Source organism: Mugil cephalus, chromosome 3 (genome assembly GCF_022458985.1).
Source record: "Mugil cephalus isolate CIBA_MC_2020 chromosome 3, CIBA_Mcephalus_1.1, whole genome shotgun sequence".
In the NCBI taxonomy this organism is placed as follows: Eukaryota; Metazoa; Chordata; class Actinopteri; order Mugiliformes; family Mugilidae; genus Mugil; species Mugil cephalus.
The window spans coordinates 13,952,734-13,974,909 of record NC_061772.1 but is presented as its reverse complement, the minus strand read 5'-3'; the positions used below and the strand labels follow the sequence as shown (position 1 = coordinate 13,974,909).

Here is a 22,176-nt window from a genome sequence, read left to right as displayed (position 1 = left end):
TATTTTCTTGTCATTTACAATAAATTTAAAGGACAAAGTGGTCAGCGTCAAAGATGACAGGAGAGTCATCAGTGTGTCATAATGGTGCCTAAATATGACAAAATGGGAAGAAAAGAGGACGAATGTAACATTTGCTGTAAGGTCTCTCTGTCATTGAGGTGCACTGGGGAGATGTACGTTATGCAACCGTTATTAGAACGATGCATCCGAGAATTGGTGGGAGATGTAATGATCACCCATTCCGTGCAGTATGGGGCATTAAGCTGGGTGTACAGTGTATAGCACACATTTGGACCACATTGCTCATCACATATAGTAATTTGGACACTGTTAATCACTTCTTAGTGTTTCATAGTCGTTGTACAGACACGTTACCCCAAGTCTATACAGTGACATGTTAAAAACTGCTACCCTGTTTGGCAACTATGGTTCTTTGTTCTGTAGAAGGAACAAAGGCTCAAAGTCACGGCCCGAGTGAAAGAGTCAGTTTTGGTTTTGTTTACTCAGAAAACGCTTGCTTAGCAAAGCTGTTTATAGCTGTGGCCTGGTTTACATACTCACACCTGGGAACAACCAAAGTCCTGATGAACTTCAGGTTGCATTCTAGCATTTCACTTTCAAAAAAATCTAAATATGAGCTGATTTTATCTTTATCTCATTTCTTTTTTTTTAATCGTAGTCTATTTATTCCCTTTCATCTTTTCATATTGTGTTTATCTATTCCAGGTTTGCAGTAGAAAAGATATTACGTGTTTTGGGTTATTATTTTCTCGTATCTTAACTACAATCAATCATTGCCAAATTTCCTCATTTATTTTGGCTCTTTCTTAGACTTTGTGTGAATATCTTAAGACAAATGAGAGAATAAATGTCCTCATTTGTGCATTAGCAGGCCGTGTTTAGTCATAATTTATTCGTTTTGTGGGAGGACCCACCCTTGTGGGACACTGGAGTGAACATCTTGTCCTCGACTTCTTTCCCAGCCAGAGGCTGAGCTTTTTGTCAGGCTAAATAACTTAGCTACACACAAGTTGTGAGACTGTGATTAGCTATATTCCACAGAGAGAGTTTTACAGAGCCATTTTTTTTTCTAGTCTGTCCAAGATACCATATTTTGGAAGTGCTAGAAGGAGACAAAGTATATTTAAGCAGTAAGCCACAAGAAGCTGTATTTGACAGTGATTTTGGAAAAGCTTAGGGGCATTGTTAAGGGCCCTTCTAAAAGAACTGTCAAAGCAAAGCCTGAAGTAGCTTTTTAGCTTGTGTGAAATGACTGCAATAAAAAAAAAGAGTGTACGTGTAGCATAAATGTTACATTTTAATGAAATTTCAACGATGGATATTGATACTTGAACCTACTCGAGTAGAGAGTTTTGTCTGTTTGGTATTTCACAAAAACGTTAAGCACAGTCAGTCGAAATTGAGAGGAGAATGTGTTTTGTGATTTACACTTAATAAAGAACAAGATCTTCCAAGATGAACTATATGTATTGATTCAGCAGTGCCCTTAATGGACATGATGAAGCTGTTTCAGTGTTTAATGACCTAAAATCCGTCTACTTTAATCATTTCCTGTGGCGGTGGACTCGCTGCTAGCTCGCAGACTGCAGTATATTATTAATCTAGCAGTAAATTGCAAAAATGGCATTGTGAAACAAAGCTGCAATTCATGCATTTAGTTAAGTATATTATAAGGCCAGACACTGGCTTGTTAAAGTAAAAAAACAAGGAATAGTGTTTTTCACTGTGTCTTCAGTTATATGAAATTTATTTAGATTTGCCAGTCGTCTTGATGCCCGCCAACGCCTATTACGTACTTAAAGGTTACGTATTATACCATATTCTCACTCGTCAGCCCCTTTCCAAGCAGCCCTTCTTTTTGTTTGTAGCTTTAAATGCAAATGTGCAGTCCACGCTCCTTTGTGGATTATGATTGTCTCTAACCCCGAAACACAATAGTTCAGTCGTACATCATACCAGCTGGGGGTAGAACTGACTCCCTGGGGCTTGTTTACCTGAACGACTTGTTCAGACAAACTCTTTTTGACCCACAGAGAAAGGAAAGAAATGAGGGGGTGATCGTTTCTCATGTCTTGTGGGCGTCAGATCTGAGGAAACGTAATTATTTTTAAAGTGAATAAGAAGTGGATTTCACATTTTGCACCAAATGCATATTTGTTTCTTTGAGCAGACGCATGTTGAGAGTGCAGAGTTCGCCGCCTGCTATGTACCTGCCCTGGGAAATTCCCTCAGATAAGACCCTAGCACCAGTGGCGTTAAGTAGCTAAATCTGACCTCTGACCCTTTAGCATTTAAAGTAAATCAAAAATATCGTGCAATCATATGTGGAGGTGTGGTTGCATTTATAAGATGAACGGCTCACGTCAGTGAGATGACCAGCACCAGAGTCTTGAGTCCGGCCCAGCTTGAGAGCTTTGAGAATTCATCTGTCTCTCCAGTAACCACCAAAGACTGCAGCAAAGGAAAATGAGAAATGCTGTTTTATAATGAGAAGCCCTAGGCAGAGACATACAGAGACATGCCTTTAAAAAAAAAACTGTCATTATATATTCTCCTAGTAATGCTGCAGTGGGAGAAGCATACTAAGAACTTGGATTCTTTGAAGAGGTCCAGGCAGCTCTTTAATGTTTTTTGTTTTTTTTGTTTTTTTTTCTGGGATGGAGCTTACGTGGCTTTGTGATACCAGGTTGAAGCTTGTATCCATTGTTTTATATCCAGAGATGTTGCCTTGTAAAGCAGCAGCTGTTGTTGTGGATTTGAACTCTGACTTTGTTTTGTCATCAGCAACCATTGATTGCTCAAAAGCCGTGCATTACTTTTTCAAAGTCTTAGACAGAATCCGTGATGACTGCAGGAGCCGAGGCAGCTTTGGAACTATAGCGCGCCGCATTCAAGGACTTCTTCCTGTTAAGCTTGGTCAGACAAAAAGTAGAAGCGAAAGAGTGCCACAAAGACTAGCGAATCTGCTTGGTGTGTTACTGACTTAAATGAACACTTGAATGGATGGTTCAATAAGTGTCTTGTTGAAGTTCCTATTCTGCTTGATATTTCTCACCCACTTCGCACTGTACTGATGCAACACAGGACTTGTTTCAGCAATAGGTGTGCACCTCGAGTGTCTGCAGAGAGTTTCAAGCTGTTCTCAGTGCAATGAGCCATCAGAATAAGCACAAAGGAGTTGTGACTCATCCACCATGTTAGTTTGTCATTTTAATAGTGGGAATTTTATTCAGTGTTTGCCCACACTGTTATGTGTTACTTCTTTCATGTGTAATGGGCCCTTGTTATGCTTTAATATGTGCCCTTTATCAGTTACATAAAATGTTTTTTTGTTTTTTTATGCTGGTAGCATGTGAAAATGCACTGAAAAATATAACCCCGTGAAAACAACCTCTGGGTAACAGTTTTAGGTGAGCGCCAATCAATATTTTTGCAGACCGGTGGCCGATTGCAGAGAGCACTATATGCTGATACCAGTCACAGAAACCGTTTCAAAAGATATTTATTTTAACTTCCTGATGTGCGCAGAGGGAAGAGGAAAATAAGGGTCTTTATCAATTTATCAATTTACTACTTAATTAAAGTAATTAATTAAAGCCAGCATAATGTAGCAAACACACTTTGTAGAAGTCTTTCTCTTGGGCTGTGGGGCCGCTATGTTCTTCGGTTCTGGTCCAGTAGCCAGGACTTCACAAAGGATTTGTGTGTCAGGGAATTATTGTCGGACTCTTGCATTGTCAGATCGGCCATTATAACCTCTCTCTATCTTAGTGGAATACCTGCAATGATTGCTGGCCATTCAGCATGAAAACATTTCTACATTTTAAAGCTGCATTAATACACAATCTTATATTGACTGCGGGTTAAAAGAATATATTTATACATTATGGCAACAACCCCTCAAAGACTTGGCACGTCCTACTATCTTTCAACTCTTTTCTTTTTTGTTTTTGGTTTGTACTTTTTTTTATATAAAATTCTGTCACGTTTTATCAGAGCAAAAAAGTCTGCTGTATCTCCTTGAGTTAACAAAAAAAGATTAGCTGCTAAACCTACTGGGGCATTTAACCGCTAAAGTGCCAAACAGTCCAGGCAGAAAAAGACAAGAAAGGTGCTAAAAGTGGAGGGTGCTACTGCAAACTAATCTTAACATCTTTCTGTGTGTGTGTGTGTGTGTGTGTGCTAAAAGATGTGGACTGTGTAACCGCTTGCCAGCACATTCACCATAACAGCTTTTTAAGATGATATTATGTGTGTTTACAGCTTGTTGCACTGTCCCCAAATTGCAAGAGCAATAATTAATACTGCTCTAAGATGAACCAAATGTACTGTAGTTCAGGCGTCTCATTTGTCCACGTCACTCTACTCTCAGCTTCTACTACTTCTACTTGGCATTATCAAGCAACCAGCAGTCTGTTTTAGCACTGATAGCTGTCACTAGTGATTCTTCTCGACACACAACCTCAGCAACATACGCACAGACAGGACCCCGTTTTTTTTCCAAGCTAGTTAAAATTTTAGACAACACAACACTGTAAACTGATTATTACTCCAAAGTTCAGCCTGCATGCCGAAGACGGCCAAGTGAAGAAATGGAGCAATCCAAAAAAAAAAAAAAGAAAGAAAAGGAAAAGTAAATCGATAGTTCACTCTGCCTCCAACATCTTAATGCCACTCTCCGTGGAGAGGGATGTGCAGAAGTGATGGACTCTCTGTCAGTTACTAGACATCAGAGGCGTTTTTAATTGAGGCCCCAGCGGGGCCGGGAGGGACATGGGAGATGTTGAGAGAGTTAGTCTGCCTGGTGTTAGATGAAGTGAGACTGTGTCGTCACCCACTTCCATTCCTATCCCCTCACGGTCTAACACGATGGTGTGTGTTTTGAATTCTCATAATAATGACATGCTACGGTATATTTTGTACTTTTAATAGAACATGTTCTCCTGAGTTTGATCAGTTATCATAAACTAACTATTTGTATACCGCAGTTGTGTTTTCATCAGTTTCCCTGGTGAAAGGTAAGAGCTTATCCCTCTGTACAGCTGACACTATATGTGTGTGCATGCATTTGTTTCAGTTTTTCACAAGAGCTGCAGTACAAGTACAGGGTTTTAGATTTGGGCGAAATGCTTGTGAGTCATGTGCCACAAACCCTGTTTTTTTCAACATGTCCTTCCACGGCTGACTTGTCTCATCATCAGGGCAGGGACTCTGCCAACGGTGTCTGCATCGTGGTTTCTCTTTTTACACCAGTGCCAGAGCTGCTAGTGTCAGAGCTGGACATTCCCAAATATTCCTCACACTTGCTGACATATTTCCTCGTCGTTTGCTTCCCTCTATTGAGCTGTCTCACTCCATTTGCTCACCCGCCCTTCCCTTCGCATGCAAATGTGTGTTTGTTTTAGTGTAAAACTGCAACGTATGCTCACTGGTTAACACGCAGTGAGCTGATGCTCGCGGTGCACTTTGACGTGACATTTAAAATCCATTCTGTACCAGAACAAATAGTGTAGCCAGATCCACATCAGGGCATGTATCTGCACCGGTGTGAAGTTTATTTCAGTTATACTGGCCACCTCTACCCCAGGCCATTGTTTATATATTCTAGCACAGAGCTATTACACATTCGCACACCCCTCTGCCTGTAATGTACCCTCGGCCTTGCTAACACGACAGCCATGCAGTTGGCTCTGAGCTGTATATTGAGTTAATTAGCCAGTCTACTGGGTATGGGATTACCTTCAGCTGTAAAGATGAGAAAATTCACTCTAACCTTGCCCCCGGCATATCTGACTAAGACTTGAAATCATTCCTTTGAAAGTACCTGTGACTTAGCTTCCTCCTTTCCTCCCACCAAATCAGACACCGTCATTGTAGTTTTGCTTGTGTGTGCTGTAGTAATTCATAGAGAAGCACCCGAGAGTGCACCTAAATAATTAAGTCAGTTCTGTTACCCACTAGTTTCAATGTTTTTAACACTTTTATAAACTTAATCTTAGTCGTGCAATGAAGATGTATTAACAGGCAGCTGGATGTCACAAAGTAGAAGTGTATCTGTTGGGCGGTCTAGCACCAGACTAGGGGTGGGTATTCTCAAGGATTTCACGATTCATATCACGATACTTGATTCACGATACGATATGCTATTGCAATATCATGATATTGCGATACATTGCAATATTCTACATAGTTCACTGATAAATTTTACAGCTTAAAATACACATTGTATATATGTACACTAGATGACAGTGATAATTCGTTGGACAAATTGAGTCAAAAAACAACAAGCTTTATCCAAATAATCCATTCCCAGTTTATTGCACTTGTACAGAACATGACTTTTTCTATTTCTTTTAAAATCGATATTAAGACATTCAAAATTGATATTGTATCCGAAGAAAAAGTATCGCGATGGGATATTTTTTCTCACCCCTACACCAGACTAATGGTAATTTTAGGATGATGTGTTTTTCTTACATAAAAAATATACATTAATATATATATATACATATATATATCCATTTTGGACCAATTGCAGTAAACCTTTAAGAACTACACAATTGCTAATATCTACTAGATATTAATGTTTGAGAGTGTAAAATAAACATATGAGCACTATGAGTGAGTATGATATTTATTGCACCAGCTCAAAAGTCCATTTCAGTGCTCTAGAGTGGTCAATCTTTAATGTCTGTCCTTTCTTGGAATCTCTTTGTTGATGCGTGATACCGAAATCATTCCTTTGACTAGGCTGTTAACTTCCAGCGCGATTTTAAGTTCAACGTACCTGTTATTGTGAAGACAGCTCAAAAGACTGCAAACAGACTTAGGCTAATCTTCTGAAGCAAAAAATTGCTGGTTCCCATGTAACTACCACAGAGCTAACCTTAAGGGTTGAGTGGGAGAGTTGACAGTCCTTCAGTAAAGACTCTTGTTTACAGCTCTACACCAGAGGTTTCTTATTTAAGCTTTTATTTTCACTCAAAATGTCTTCGATGGACACATGAGGGATATTCCATCAATACTTCTTGATCAGTTAAGCTGGTGAAAGGTCCTGTGTTGATTTCAAGTGTGGCATTTGCATTTGGAAACTTTTGTTGTGAACCCACAGCAGAGGTAGCAGCAGTGGCCAAATCAACAGCTACAACAGGCACATTCTGAGAAAATGTACCTGGTGAGCTCATCAACAATAAAAGACCTGGAGATCCACAGAAGACAACAATGGTGGGTGATTGCAGGATTCTTTTCATTGTGTCAAGAAAATCACTTCGCAGCAGCCACTCTCCAGGAGGAAGACATATAATTGTCCAAGTCAACCATAAAGAGTTTGATTTTCAGCCAGTCAGTTTGCACATATATATATATGTGTAACAATAATATTTAACAACAATAAATAACGGAATATGTCTTGATAAACACCTAAAATACCAAATATGTCAGTGTACAGTCATACATGGATTCAACAGTATAAGCCGCAAGAACCCAAATTCATATCCAGCATTGTCCTGACAGTTGTAACCCAAGTGAACTCCCTCTTCAATTTCTCATTGTAACCTCTCTCCGTGCTGTGTGACCGCTGGGCAGCAGGGAATATTCACCTGTGGATAAATCAGATTAAAGCCCGACTCGTTTTATGAGAGAGGTAACCTTACCACACCAGCTCATCATTCTAAATCTATAGCGCTGCACTATAGGCGGACTACCCACCGGACTGTGAGGCAACCTTCCACTGGAGAAAGGTCAGAAGCAGCCTGATTTGTCTGAGAGACAGCTTACAAGTCGACTAATACCGCTGAACCTCATTGAGATTCAGCCCGAGTCCAGCGTTCACGTAGTCACCAGCTCACTGCTTTCTTGCTTACAAACCCACAAAAAACTCATTAATCCAGTTGTTTGTTTTTTTTTGTTTTTTTTCATCACTCGGGGTCACTCGGTCATTCACCCGTTTACCGCATCCGTTCAACCTTCACCGACTCACTACCTCATCCACCTTAGTCCCCGCCACACCCTCCGCCGCTTCCCCCACCGCTACCAGATGGCTTTTATAGTTCTCCTGCTGAGAAAAAAGAGGGCTGTTAGAAACTTTATTCCTATAAATGCAGAGCCATTACTCTGTTTTAATGTGCACGTCTGCACATCATACACTCGTGTTTGCCACAAGCCCATGGCGTCAAGGGAAGGGCAATAATGTCAGACAAATTGTGTAAGTAAATAGGCGCTAGGTCGTCCTAGAGACAAGCGCGTTGCCTCGCTGCATGCCAATAAGACACTGTGGTAGCATCTCGATGGAAAGCTATTTATTGAAATGCAAAAAAAGAGAGAGAGACGGCTCAGAGCGAAGATGCTGACGGGGCAAAAACCTGTCACTATCCATCTCACTTTGCGGAGTTTTCCCCTCTACAAGTCAGATCTTTGTCCACTCCCAGAGAGGAGAGGTGTTCCTAGAAATATTGCGAGAGCGGCCGGTGTGCCTGTGTGGTCGCAAGCTTGTCATGCTGGGGCCGAACCGGGACGCTTCCGCGGCTGTGATGGACACCTTCGAGCTTGATAATAAAGGCTCATAATTGAAACTGAAGCTGAAACAAATTCAAAGTCATTCGTTCAATGTAATCCTAATATTCATGCTCATGTTTTTCATTTCGGCTAATCCGCGTGCTCTGACACAGAGGCCATCCTCTTTCCATTAGCGCTGTTGTTATTGTTTCTGCCAATCTCTTTCCTGTGAGATCGGCCGCGTTACGCAGAAACCAAATAAAGAAGTTTAAATCACCGGTGTCACCGAGTTTGTCTGCACTCTCCGAGGAAGTATGCATCCATCACCTCGCCGGCGTTAACGTGATTTAAACGTGAGCTCCTGTTTTGTCTCGCTGAGTTTTATGTCTTATTCGCGGTACAGTTTCTCCGCTGTCATACTGTATTGTCTGAGTGAATGTCTTTATCTCTGCCGTGTGGCTCATTGTTAGAGAGATATATAACCCTATTTCCATTCCCGGGCTTGGCTGTGCCTCTGCGGTCTCCAGGGCCATATAGGCCCTCCAGCGGGGCCGGGACCTGCTGCTGCTCAACCCCTGGGCTAGCCCCTAGTCCAGCTCGCTCCTCTGTGATCAACAGTCCACCGCTACATACAACCCAACTCTCCTCCTCTATTTTCTCAACCTGGCTGAATAAGTCCAGGTTGTTCATCCTGACAATGAAAGAAAAACCTAATTGACTCTTCCTCTCCTCTTCCTCATCCCTCCAGCTTGTCTACAATGAGCCTTGAGGCTCTTTTTAGCCCGGAGCCATCCTTCTGTCAAGGGACATTATTCTCCTTTGGTCGCAGCTTAAAAGGCTAGGTTTCTTCCAGGCAGGTAAAACTGGGGTGACAGTTGGAGGGAAAGCAGCTTTGATTTCCACTGTCTTCACGTTGCAGAACCGAGATGACAGGCAAGGGAGTCTTAGGAGCACTTTATTCCACCAAAGGTGCTGGAGAGAAAACACTCAGGCTTGTAAAAATGCCTGCAAATCTTGGCTCTCTCATTCACTGAAGCCCGAACAATACCTAAGCCGGCCCCTTGCGAGTCCCCTATAGTGTCTTCCAGAGACTAAGGGAGGCTCATTTCTCACTGGCGATACGCCCCGTGTTGGAGGCTCCATATGGAGGTGGTGTTTTATCATCCTCTTGCCTGCCCCCATTAAATAACTATTTTTACCTTAGCGGTCTTCTGTCGCCTCCTATGGTACACAAAACAGCCCCACCTTGTATAAGAAGTAGCAGTCAAGTGTGGTGATATACTGTCATAAATAAACGTCGCAAAAAAATGATCGAAGGCACATTTTCAGCGACCGGTATTACATTTACTACATTTTTTTTTTTTTATGAAATTTGATAGTTCTACCTCCTACAAGGGATGGACACAGTAACACACACTCACATTATATGTACCATGTAATAGAAACATTTTACAGCCTCTAAAACCGCCGCGGCGTCGACACAGTGCCTCGCAGGCACATTTTCAGTCAAATCATCCTAAAGGCTATTACGCGGGATTTTACATTATGTTGCAGGTGCTCCTGTAATTATGTCCACATACCGCATTTATCAGTAATGTATGGGACAGATGGGACCTCTGCATGTTCAGACAGCTGTGGATCGCGGCCCTTTCAGGCGCCCACGGTACGCGACAGGCGCGCATTTAAAATGAATGACAGGAGCGCCGGGAGCCACCGGTCCTTGAACGCGTACGCGCAACAGTCGAGCAGGAAACAGATTCTGCTGCTACGGTTATAATAAGGGGTGGCAGAATGCAGAATGTCTGCTGTCATTGTCCTTCTTTCACTTTTAATATTCGCCAAATGCTTTTTGCGTGATCAATACCATCGTGTGTGTTGGCGTGATTTTTTATTTGGTGTGAATAACACACATTTGTCAGTAGGTTAAATGTGTAGAATTTCACCATGACTTCAGGCCTTTGTGTGGTAACCATCGCATTGTTTTATGTGCAACAACTGACTGTTTACACTATTCATTCTAAGTATAGACAAGTTACTTTAATGAGAGTGCGGTGTTTCGGTCTGTTATTACAATAAGTCAACTTAATGCAGTCGGCATTGGAAACTCGCGACGCTGTTCACCGCAAAGTTGGCTTTAAAATGATATTCCATATTCTTCTAAGGTATTTTGATGAGGTCCACGCCAAGCTTGTAAAGCGAAGTTTGCCCTGTTTGCTGCAGCTCTCAAGTCTGCAGACTCTGGGTAATGTGACAGTGGAGCCCAGAGCACTCCATCCTTACCCCTGCACTGGGGGAATAGGGAAAAAGGGGAAAGAGAGGATAGGTAAACAGAGCCATTAGAGACAAATCTATTTCTGAAGAAAACAAAATCACATCATCAAACAAGAGAAAAAGAAAAATATGATCCTGCAGCCCTCCGGGGCCCGGCGTTGCAATGATAGCCGACTATGGCATTTGTCTTTATCAGCCTGTCTTGAGGGAGGGAGGGAGGGAGGGAGGGGGCGCGTGGTGGGAAGGTGTGAGAATAAAAAGAGAACGAGGAGGATCGTGGAAACAAAGAGCACGGCGTCCCCTTCGCTCGTCCCAAAAAGCGAGACAGGCTCGTTACTTTTCTGACTCGGTGAGACGCGGACAGCTGGTGCATAATTATTCCTCGCTCATGCGTGTTTTTTCTTTTTTTTTTTTTTTTGCGCTTCGTACAAAGGGGCTTTCAGATGGTCATTCTTTAAATATAGCAGAGTGAAGGGGTTCAGTGGACAGCGAGCCACCGAGCGTCATCAGTCATGACCAGCCTGGGGAGGCTCATGCAGCTTCATCAAAATGACAAGACTGACTTTGCCTTTGATGCTTTTTCTGTGACATTTGGTTGTTTGTCCTGCTTTGTAGCACCAGAGAGTCTTTATGGTACTTATATAACGGGAAACTCACCTGAAATAGATACATATGATTAAACAAATTATAATGACCTTAAAATTACATAATAATAATAATTTACAGTATTGTGTGACTTGGTGGCAATTACGTCTATGCTGTATCTTTTATTATTATTATTTTTTTTTTTAATGTGTCCTTTCCATTTAACATACACTAGTCATCATGGGCAGATATTAAGACAAAAACAGGGTAGCAGTAACATCATGTGCTAGTTGCTTTGCAGAGTTTTGCACTACTGTCAATATGCTATATAAGTTAAAATGCAGATTTTAAGCAGGTTTAATGAGGAGCTCCATTTTACAATTCGTTGTAAGCAGACTAGCATTTAAATTTTATTTTTTTTTTGCCTATTTGACCATGATGCTCATGATGATGACGGCATTTGAAGTAAAGTTAAGGGAGATATGTGTTGTGAATTTTATAGTGTTCCATCCGGTTAGCGAAAAAAGTCACGGGGAAATCCACCTGCTCCCCAAAGTCATTACGAATCACTGTTGTGGACTTGGAAATGTCACCGCAACCCATGTAATTGCTGCTTGGACGTCAGACAGGCTGATTTAATGCGGGCTGGGCGGTATATGGCCTCCAGAAGAACTTCTTCTCAGTTATTCTGGGCTATTCACGTACATATTATTTGTACATAAACTGAAGACAAACCTTTCCCAAAAAGAGGTAGTTTTGGTTATTTAAAACTATATACCACGTGAAATAGTCGGCAGGAACAAACAAGAAAGATAACACATAACACAAGAGGCACATTTGCGCACTGGGGCGGATGTGGAATAGTGGTTAGAGGAGCAGCTTTGGGGCTGAAGGGGTCCAGGTTTGCTTCCTCCCTGTCCGTGGTTGAGGTGCCTTGAGCAGGCAGCACCTGATCCCCAAATTGCTCCCCGGGGGTGGCACAAAAAAGACAGCGGTATTATTATTATTTACAAGGCTGTCAGTGTGCATCATTTGAACATCTGTCTCTACGTGACCACAGTGTGTGGTTATGTATCTATCCAGTACCACTGTAAGTTAACATAAGTTAACATGAGTAACATTCTCATTCTGCAGGACTTGAGTTCAAGTGTCGCTGTTGAGCTTTTCTTATTTTTCATTGTGCCAGCGTCTAAAAGTGCCTCCTCGTGTAGTTTAAATGTATTCTTTGGAACATCTTAACGAAAACCAGATCATTTAAATTGGTGCCATGTTTTTCCCAACATGAAATGTCAGCACACCTGTACTATTCTTTCATTGGTGCCCCGCCTTGATACACAGGTTGACACAGTGCGCTGCCTTTTAGTCCTGGTTTTGGAGCCTGGTTGGTAGCTGCCATCAAAGTATCCGAGAGACAAACACGTCCTTATTCATCATCTTCAGAGGCTGCAGTGTCTGTTAATCTCGCTCTAGCTTGTTTTTGGCTGGAAAAGCGCGTACGCACCGGCGACGCCAAGGAAACACAAGAAGCTACTTTCGCAACGGATTCGTTAAATTAATTTGACACGTCCGCCAATTCTGCGTGTACGACATTGTCACGAAAAAAGAAATGTTTTCCGTTAATATCTGGTAAACGTTGCCCTCCGTCTTGGCTGGCTGGAGTGTTTCATACCCTGCCTGTTCTACGCATAGCTGAAGCCAAGTCCTTACAGATGCTTCATCGCTACGTCTTTCCAATGCCTTTTTATTTCTTCCTTTCTTTTTTTTTTAACCGCCGTAAGCAGGTGGTCTCTGAAGAAGGCCTGTGTGTGCCATAGCCTGGCTCACAGCTATTTAGTGGCTCTGCTGTTTCCTTTTCTTCTTCTCCCTCTGTTCGGCTCGAATACCCCAGGGAAATTTGGCAGTGTCTGACATCTTTTTTTTTTTTTTTTTTTTTTTTTGTCCCGCTGACCAGTTTTTATTTCTCATCAGTTTACAGTTTGCCAGGATGCTGTCACTGTCTTGGACGTCTAATTGTTTGCCAAGCAATTTCAGCATAGTGCAACATTGTACATTGTTAGAAACTCATATTTTATTCATATTAATATGCAGTATAAATAAAATCTTTACTTTTACTACTCTGAAATATATTTTCAGAACTTGCTGAGATTGAAAAAAAAGACACCATACTTTGTATGATAAATGTGAAGCAGCTGCCAACAGTCAGCCAACTTAGGACTGAAAACTGTGGAAACCAAATCCAGCTAGCGTTTCAATTAACACGTTATGGTTGTTAACAATCGTGCAAATCCCAGAGCAACAAAATCAACACAATAGGGTTTTGAGGAGGATTTCTGGAGTTTCTGACCACAACCAGCCAGCTGTTGTCTGTGGAGGCACGAGAGAGTCATTCTCGTCTCACTCTGTGCTTACTGACGGAATAATAATGATCTCGTGCACGTTGAGGAGTTATAGAACATTAAAGCAAAAGCATCAGAAACTCCTGACATCTGAGCAACGTGTAGCAGAAGGCAGGGGGTGGGACAGTTAGTGCCAACATCCCCAGAAATCTGCGCCAATGCTGCTCGGGTGAAACGACAACACAGACTTACGCGACTGGTAAAGCACTCTGCCATCTGGAACTCAATTGAATGACTCAAGCGTCTTAATTGGACGCTGGTAAAGACGCTCGTATTGCGTTCGCATCAACCAAGAGTTCATTTGCGTCTCGGAAAGTCGAAGCTAACACGGAGTGCGTATGACCACCCTGAGGATGATGGCCTGACTCTGACCCGTAATCACCATCAGCGTCGACGCCGCGTTGTGCTCTGGCGATTTTGCGCTGTGGATTATTAAAAAAAAAAATTGTGACAAGCAACTCTTAACAGCAGAATTGTCAAAGTGCAGGATAATGGTGATGGATGCAGCGGGGAAAGTTGCGCTCTTATTTTAGCTCGGCGAGAGTGAATAATGAGGCCCTGTCTCCTCTGCCCTCTCTATCCCTCTGCCCTTTCTGCTTCAGGTCAGAACATCGCGTTCCCCCCAGTGGCTCTGTGGGTAACTGTTGGCCTGTCCGTGTGTCTGCTGGTGCTGCTCATCGCCCTGGCTGCCGTCTGCCGCAGGAAGATCAAGGAGAGCTGCGAGGAGGCCAGGAGAGAAGGTAGGGTGAACTGGAGGGGGAGACGCGCACCGGTGGCGAGAGGCGGCTGTGCACGTTCGACTCTGGCACGTTTTCTCACGATTCGCCGGTCATTCGGATTCTGGTTTCCTCAGGGTTGCAGAAAAAGTTAAATTTGGTTTTGTCTTCATTAGGGGCAATCTGAAACGTATCTCTGAGAGCGGTGGCCGCTTTGAAGAAAACAAAATAAATAAATAAATGATAAAGTGATGAAGCGATCTCCTGTTTTTTTACTTGGATTGTGTCGGCCTGCTGCGCACACAGTTCAAGGGCTCGCTGAATAATGGATGATAACCTATGATGCTCTCAGGCCCTTGCACACGCTCTCGGGGCTTTCATTAAAATGCAGGAGGATGTTCCTTAAACTCCTCACATAGTGGCACAGCAGATGATATGCATAACTGCGACGCGGCGCCCGGATCACGTGGGAGGCGCAATGAGAGCGAGAGAGACGGAGCAGAAAGCAGTGATGAGATGTTAACTGCTCAAGGAACTTTGAGAATCCAGAGGGAGTTGCGCTTAATGCGAATAGGCAGGAATCTCGGATGGTGGGACACGTATCTTCGGCGGAGAGGAACATCATTACTCGGGTCCAGTAATTAGCGTTGCGGAATGGCTGAGGATCGCCGCAAGTGCAAAGAGAAAAAGTTTTGAAATGAGATAGATAGTGCAAAGCCACCAGCTCTGCTGTAATGAGATCCGCTCAGAGTGGAGGAGACATTTAAATAAAGGTCAGCCAGTGTCTGCACCAGGGCCCAGAGGTTTAAAAATAAATATGGAAGTGACACAGACTCAGAGGAAAGAGTAAATAGCTCCATGGAACATCTGAAATCAAATGAAATGGAAAGACAGAAATATAATGCAGTTCCTCCCACGGGCAAAGGGCTCCGAGGGTTGTGGGTCCCTTTTTCTTCACTGGGCTGGAGGAGGAGCTGCTTGTCTCGCCTGCAGCCCTAACGCTGGAGGCGGGATTGATTGTGTGGCCATCCACTGTCCGCCTTATTGAAATGTTAAGTCCCATTCTGTCCCCTGCTAGCGATGCTTCTGGAGCCTTTGGTGTTTTCCCAGCACAAACACGGAGAGCAGGGAAGCTGACTTATTCACATATCATTCTCCTGATAGAGTGATACTGTATGAATACAGATGTGGAGGGGCTTAAAATAGGATTTCTATGCACATATCCAGAGCTGTGGGGAGGGCAGGAAGCAGAGAAGTGCAACCTAATTGTGGTTGTCTTATCTTTTAATGGTGTTCGCTGGTATGGCCAGATTGAAGTTGACTCTCACTTCACTGTGTCTGGGCAGCCGGGGTGGAAGGGTCAGTAAAAGTGGAGAAAGTGAGTAAGTCATTTTTCTTCCCTGTCATAATATATGTGGAGCACCAGAATGTGTATCATAACAGAGCAGAGCAGCTTGTGGTGTTGCAGTCAGAGGCGAAAGCTCAATTCCAGAGGCAGCGTTGTGTCTCGGCACCAGCGTGGCTCTGCTCTCACTATTATTGTTTTTTATTTTTATATATATATATATATATATATTATTCATCCTTCTCTTTGGCCCTCCTCACGTAATGACTATAGGCCTTATACATATATATAAGCTTTCACTGACCTATCCAGGGCTACTCATCCATTTCTTCAGAACTCATTTTACATTCAGATAAGCATGTGATTTAATCAGGCCCACTCGGGGTATCATGTGTAAGTGACATGGACAGATCTCCCCCAAGGGAAGCCGTGTTTCCCCTATGGGGGTTTTAGCACAGTGGCACACATGTGTCCTTCAAGTAAAACAGGTTTACCCCGGGCAAACACCTATCATTGATCGGCTCTGTGTGTACGTGACCCACATGAGATAACATACATATCATATAGAGATGTAACGATACATATGATATGATTTCTGATACTAGGTTAACGATACGGTTTTCTCACGATTTCGCAATGACCTTGTAGACAAATAATGACTGAAAAAGATTCCTTTAATTTTTTCTCAGACCAAAAAAAAGTACATTTCTGAGGCAGGATATAACTTCAAAACACAAACTATGAAATTAATGCATATAATATGTAGATATATAAAAACTACAAATTGTATTTTCTCTTTAGCAAATTAAACAGAATCTATTTTTATTTCTCTGAGGTAGTGTATACTCTGCAATATGTCCTCTTCTTAAAAGTGCACCTGAAATTATATTTTTATCTTAACAACAAAAAATAAATAAAAAACTGGATGTTTAACCTCCTGAGACCCTGTAGGGATATTAAGTTTTAGGTTTGTGGCACTTCATTGTGCTTCATTTAGACCTGTTGTCCTCATAAGAGGATGCTTTATTTTTTAAATCTAGTGGTAGCAAAGGGTCAGTACATTCGTTCATTCAACAGCCAATCACAGGACAAAAGTGGACAGGGTATAAAATCTTCTTTGTTTATGCTTTTTCACTTTTCTAGTTTGATATGACGCGAAAATTTAACAATGTCTATCAGTAGTAACAAGCTTGAACATCACTAATTAGCACGTACTCATTTGAGGACGTTGGGACTTCATTGTTTGCAATCCTGTATTTACACAGTCATGTTCAGGTATGACATATTTTTTATTGCACGTTGGTGACTTTATTATATTACACAATGAAATAATCCCCGTGTCCACATATGAGGACTTTTTTTTTTTTTTTAGGTCAAAGCAAATCTCACATCAAAATAACCAAATGAATAATACAAAAGAACAAAATCTCTTCAAATAAACAAACTTCCATGTGTTCCTAGTTTGGGATTTACATGTTTGATTAACATATCTCCTCCAGTCTGAATACCTGACAGTGACATACGACAACGATCAAGTGAACTCAAAACTAGATTATGCCCTCTGCTGTTTAAAAAGGGCGTTGCGGTTCATTTTTCATCGGCTGATTTGAATCATCACACATTTACATTGATTTTTTAACTGTCGCGCAATGCGTTGTTACATCCCTAATAACATACAAAGCAAAATATGGGGAAAAGAAAGTTGCTAGTAGGAATGTGGCTTAAAAACTATCGGTCATTAAGCCTTGGCTCTTAACATGCACCGAGGTTCTGCTGTTTCTATGGCCCAAGACTGAGTTAATAAGGCCACTTATCAGTGTTTTTATACAGGTATAGTTTACTACCTATGGCTGTTTTCTTTGGTTTATGTTTGAATCGGGCCCGTTGTCACAGCAGTGTTTGAAGAGCTCCAGCAGTAAGGCTGCAGCCACTTTTGTGTAAGAAAACACAGGGACAGAAGGCAGGAGGATGAGGAACAGTAAGATTCTCCTGGCTTCACTGAGCAGCTGTTTCCGTCCCCCGACTCTTTCATCTTTTATGTGTTTAGTCCGGCTTTTGTGTTTAAGCCATGGCCATCCTCTTTCTTACCCCCGCATGTTTGGAATGCTTCCAGTAGGGGCATAAAATTGCAACAGTGAAAGTACAAGGGAGGCAGTCCTCACTCCCTTCTCTGAGCATGGCCTCGTCTTCAACCTGACTTTAAGGCGCCTTTAAAAGAGCCTCCCTCTCCTATCGAAGCCCTGTCCCCCCAAGGTGTTTCCGCTGCTGCCACAGTGGTGGGGATGTTGGTCGATTTGGAGGTGTAGAATGAAGCAGGGAATGTAAACAGGCTCACACGTCTGTTTCTTTTAGCAGGTAAAGGTACAATATTGCACTTTCCGCAGTGCTTATGTGGATTTTTCTCTCAGACGCAGACACCTTATTAACAGTTTCACCACATTCTTTACATTCACTTCATAGTTGCGGTGGCATTAATTTGCAGATGAACTGTAAAGAATGTAACACCTGAGAATGAGCAGCGTAGTAATATCTGACGTGTGCTAATGATATGCACGCACATGTGGAACTTTTTATTCAATCTGATTTTCAAATGACATATTTACACCGTGGAAGAAACTAAACAATGAGTAGACTTCCCTGCGTACAGAGGCAGTTTGAATCTGGAAACTCAGCACGTCCTGCTGCTGTAATAATAGGGATTTTGCCTAATTTCCCTAGAGGATTATAGTCTATGCTGTCAAAGTCAAAATCAGGCAAACGTGCGGGAATATAAACATATGAATTGTGTTACCCTGACATTTAATTTAGTTCAGTTATCAGTTCAGTCTCACGTATCGGGCACTAAATAGTGGATCCTGAGCCTGATTGCATGGAGAGTGGTGTCACAGAATAAATATCCACCACTTGGATACTCTGTCTCGAGCTATTTATAGCCTGCATGTGTGCGCATACATGCGAATCCTTGCCACATGTGTGTGTATAAGTGTGACAGCCGTCACTGGGTTGCTTCCCCAACTCTGTTGACAGTAGGTTTTCAGAGAGCCCGCAGCTAAAGCCTAATGTGATTACTGTCTTTGTGAAAGGGCTGGATAAGAGGTTAAGGGGTGGATATGGCACTGTGTGTGTGTGTGTGTGCGCGTGTTTGTGTGTGTGTGTGTGTGCGCGCGCGTGCGCGTGTGATGTGGTGGGAGCGCCATTGTGCGGGGTTGCATCGTCATATAGCTCTCTCATCACAGCTTGTCCTTTGAGCTCTGAGGGATCAGCTCGCCGTAGGCTTGTGATGAAGTGACTACACTGTGTGCCTGCTTTTGTACCGTGGCCACCGCTGATAACGGCTCCTCTGTCTTCCCACAGCTGAAGAGGCCAAGGAGCTGGAAGAAGACGAGTCAAAGACAGGTCAGCCAATCCACACCTGGTCGAGCCTCAGCCGTCTCACACAGACAGGAAACAGTGGCAGTTGAACGCGTGCTTGTCGAAGGGTTGCATCCTTAGCTAACGCCGCTGTTTCAAAATGTTTAAACCTCATCTTTTACATTCAGCACACATGCAAGGTTGCAAACACCACCAGGGCCAAAAAAATACAACTAAAAAAAGGAATTAGTTGTGGATCTGAGCCTGCAAACAGGACGTTTAATTCTTCACAAGTGCGGCGTCTGATCTAGAAGAGTGTGTCTTTCCCCTGTATACACTCTGTGTTTCTGTGGAAAGCTTTCAAGTTGCAAATATATGGTATTAAATAATGCAAAAATCGCCCACAGTTTAGTCTGTCTTCTTTAGCAAGAAGTGCAGTTATCGGGATGGTAGGAACCCAACTGGACGAGTAAATGAGCGCACGTGAGGAGCGAAACCAGCTCCAAACACCGAGACCATTCAACACAGCAGCCCAGTGAGAGCGAGAAGGAGGATTTAAGGCAGAAAGAGGGAGATGGACGCACTAATTTAGTGATGCCAACAGGCTGTTTTACATTATTCGCTCCCCCAAAGCTACAGCCATAACAGTAAAATCTATCTTGTCTGTAAATTTAATGGTAACAAGTTCCGCAAGTTCCAAGCTTCAAAAAAATGCCAACAGTAGTGCTGCCGTGCACTGCACTCAAACGATCCCGTTTATCAAGCCAAATTGATTTTGCAATTGAGTCCTGGCTGAAATGTGTTGCACATTGTTGTCACTCGGAATAAGTTGCTCTGAAAATCACGAGGACTGGTCCAGCAGAATAAATAGACAGTCCTTGTGACCGTCCTTGCACCTCTTCTAGTATTCTCTAAGCTGCTATTCTTTCCAATATCTAGTTTAAAAAAAAACACACACACACACAAAACAAAAAAAGCCTAAATAAGTGGTACTTACCATTAGGAATTTTGCTCGGGAAACAAACCGGACAGAGCCGAGCATTTAAACAAGGAAATAAAGAAGAACAAAGAGTCAACACTAGTGCTCGCATCTCTGTCAGACAGTCCTAAATTGAGCTAAATGCTATTATTAGCATTCTAACTCTGCGATGGCAAAGCCAGCATCGTGATCTGAAGTGTGTAATGTTTCAAAGGAAAGAGCTCTCCTTTTTGCTTTGAACTTAATGCTTACACCGAGGCAATAACAGGACTTGCAATAACAGTTCTAATGTGCTGGTGTTTGCATCACATATAGATATACTTAGATATCTACCTCATTGTTTCCTTTCCTTTTACCGCAGCACTGCGTCAACTCGATGACCACTCGATTGACGCAGGGTCGCCCTTCTTCATAATGCATATATTAATTAGTGTAATAAATCAAATCCAACACTAAAATATTACAAAATAACTTTTGTAATTGTTATTGGCTTGGATCAAAGCAGCAGAGGAGTCTGCGGTCCACTGCTACGTGACGATGGCGGAGACACTTCTAACTTCCCGATGAGTTGCACACGTGTGTCTATCTGTCTGTTGTAATGGCTCGACACCAGGAAGAAAACTGAAAAACTGATGTTTTCACATGTCAGGTGTGATTGTACGGATTCAGCAAATGAGTTATTACACCTGATTCTGTGCTAATTAGTGCGCTTCAGAGAAGTTAGCTGGAATATTTTCTAAACTTTTCAGACATCCATCATCAGTGTTTTCCATTCTTCCCGGTCTCCTTGTACTGCTGACATAAGAGTGATGTCAGTCCACTGATCTAACTCTCCGAAAGTAACCGAATAAGCATATTTATCAAAACGCATCTTTTTAATAAATTTAAAAAAAAAAGTGTTTTCTGTAGCTTTGCACTGAATGGGAGTCCTGGGTTTGCTCCATATTTATATTTTGCTTTTGAAGAGTGCCAGTGAACCGAGGCAATCTGCAATGTGTGCTTCTTTTTCAGTGATGAGAATAATGTGATATTTTGCTTAGTATGAAGATGACCTTATGAGGCCAGAATTAATTTCGCCATTAGCAAGCAGAGCAAGCTTCTTCTGCCTGCCTGGCCTCAGTAAGTACCCCTCACAGTCCTGAGCAGTCCTCCCTCAAGCGTTAATGTCATTAGAGTTATTCATTTGACTCCTTCTTTATTCTGATTGAATTATTTAGCCTTTCTGTGAACGCCAAAGTTAATACTATGTGATTTTAATAAGCCGAGAGGTGAAGGAGAGCCACTGAGTGAAGGGGGACAATGGCTTTTATTCTCTGCTGCCTCTCTCATGAATGTTTCAGAGAGATCTGTGCAGCCAGGAGCCGGGTGAGCCATCCCGCAACTAGCGAGACTTAATAGCTCAGCTTTAGCTAAAGGGGCTAGCGCTGGAGGACCGTAGTGCGCCTGCACTCCAGTGACAAGGCGGCATCTCGCAGCCACCTTCGCTCCTTCTCGCCATCGACCGCGTACCTGGTCGATCCAGGTGGACGTTGTGGGCGGCGAGCTTGTGAAATCAAGCTAATGGCTCTGTCTTCAGAGATCACTCCCTAAGCAATCCAGACAGGCAGCTTTGTTTTGCCATCTGGCTCCAATTGCGCTGACAAAGCCAGAGGTTCCTGCATGAGACAAAGGAGCTGAAATGAGCCCCACTTTAATAAACCCAGGATGATGGGGAGCCACGTTTGTGTGTTATCTTAATGAGCTGTCCAAAGGAGAGCGCGCCTCCCCTTTCAAAGCCAGCCTGATTGGAACAATAACTAGTGATAACTAGGGACCCAGGCTCATTCATTTGCAGTAGGGGTAGGACGCCTTTGTTGGCTTTACAGCAGAGGCAAATAATGTTTAACAAACAGTGCAGCTCACATTCTGGATGCGTCCGTGGGTGCCTAAGTCAACAGTAACGATTTCACACACACAAACACGCAGTCAAAGAGACACACCCACGGCGCACAAAAATAAGCAGTTATACACTAATGCCAT

At 42.7% G+C, this 22,176-nt stretch overlaps 1 protein-coding gene across 3 annotated transcripts in view; it reads left to right on the top strand.

Moving 5' to 3' along the window:
• cd276 (CD276 molecule) overlaps positions 1 to 22,176 on the top strand; it is a 73,580-nt gene that overhangs the window by 32,842 nt on the left and 18,562 nt on the right. For all 3 annotated transcript variants that reach the window (XM_047580528.1, XM_047580527.1, XM_047580526.1), the window contains exons 5-6: positions 14,369 to 14,506; positions 19,182 to 19,223. In XM_047580528.1, coding sequence (XP_047436484.1) covers positions 14,369 to 14,506; positions 19,182 to 19,223 — 180 coding nt within the window. The remainder of the gene's footprint in view (positions 1 to 14,368; positions 14,507 to 19,181; positions 19,224 to 22,176) is intronic.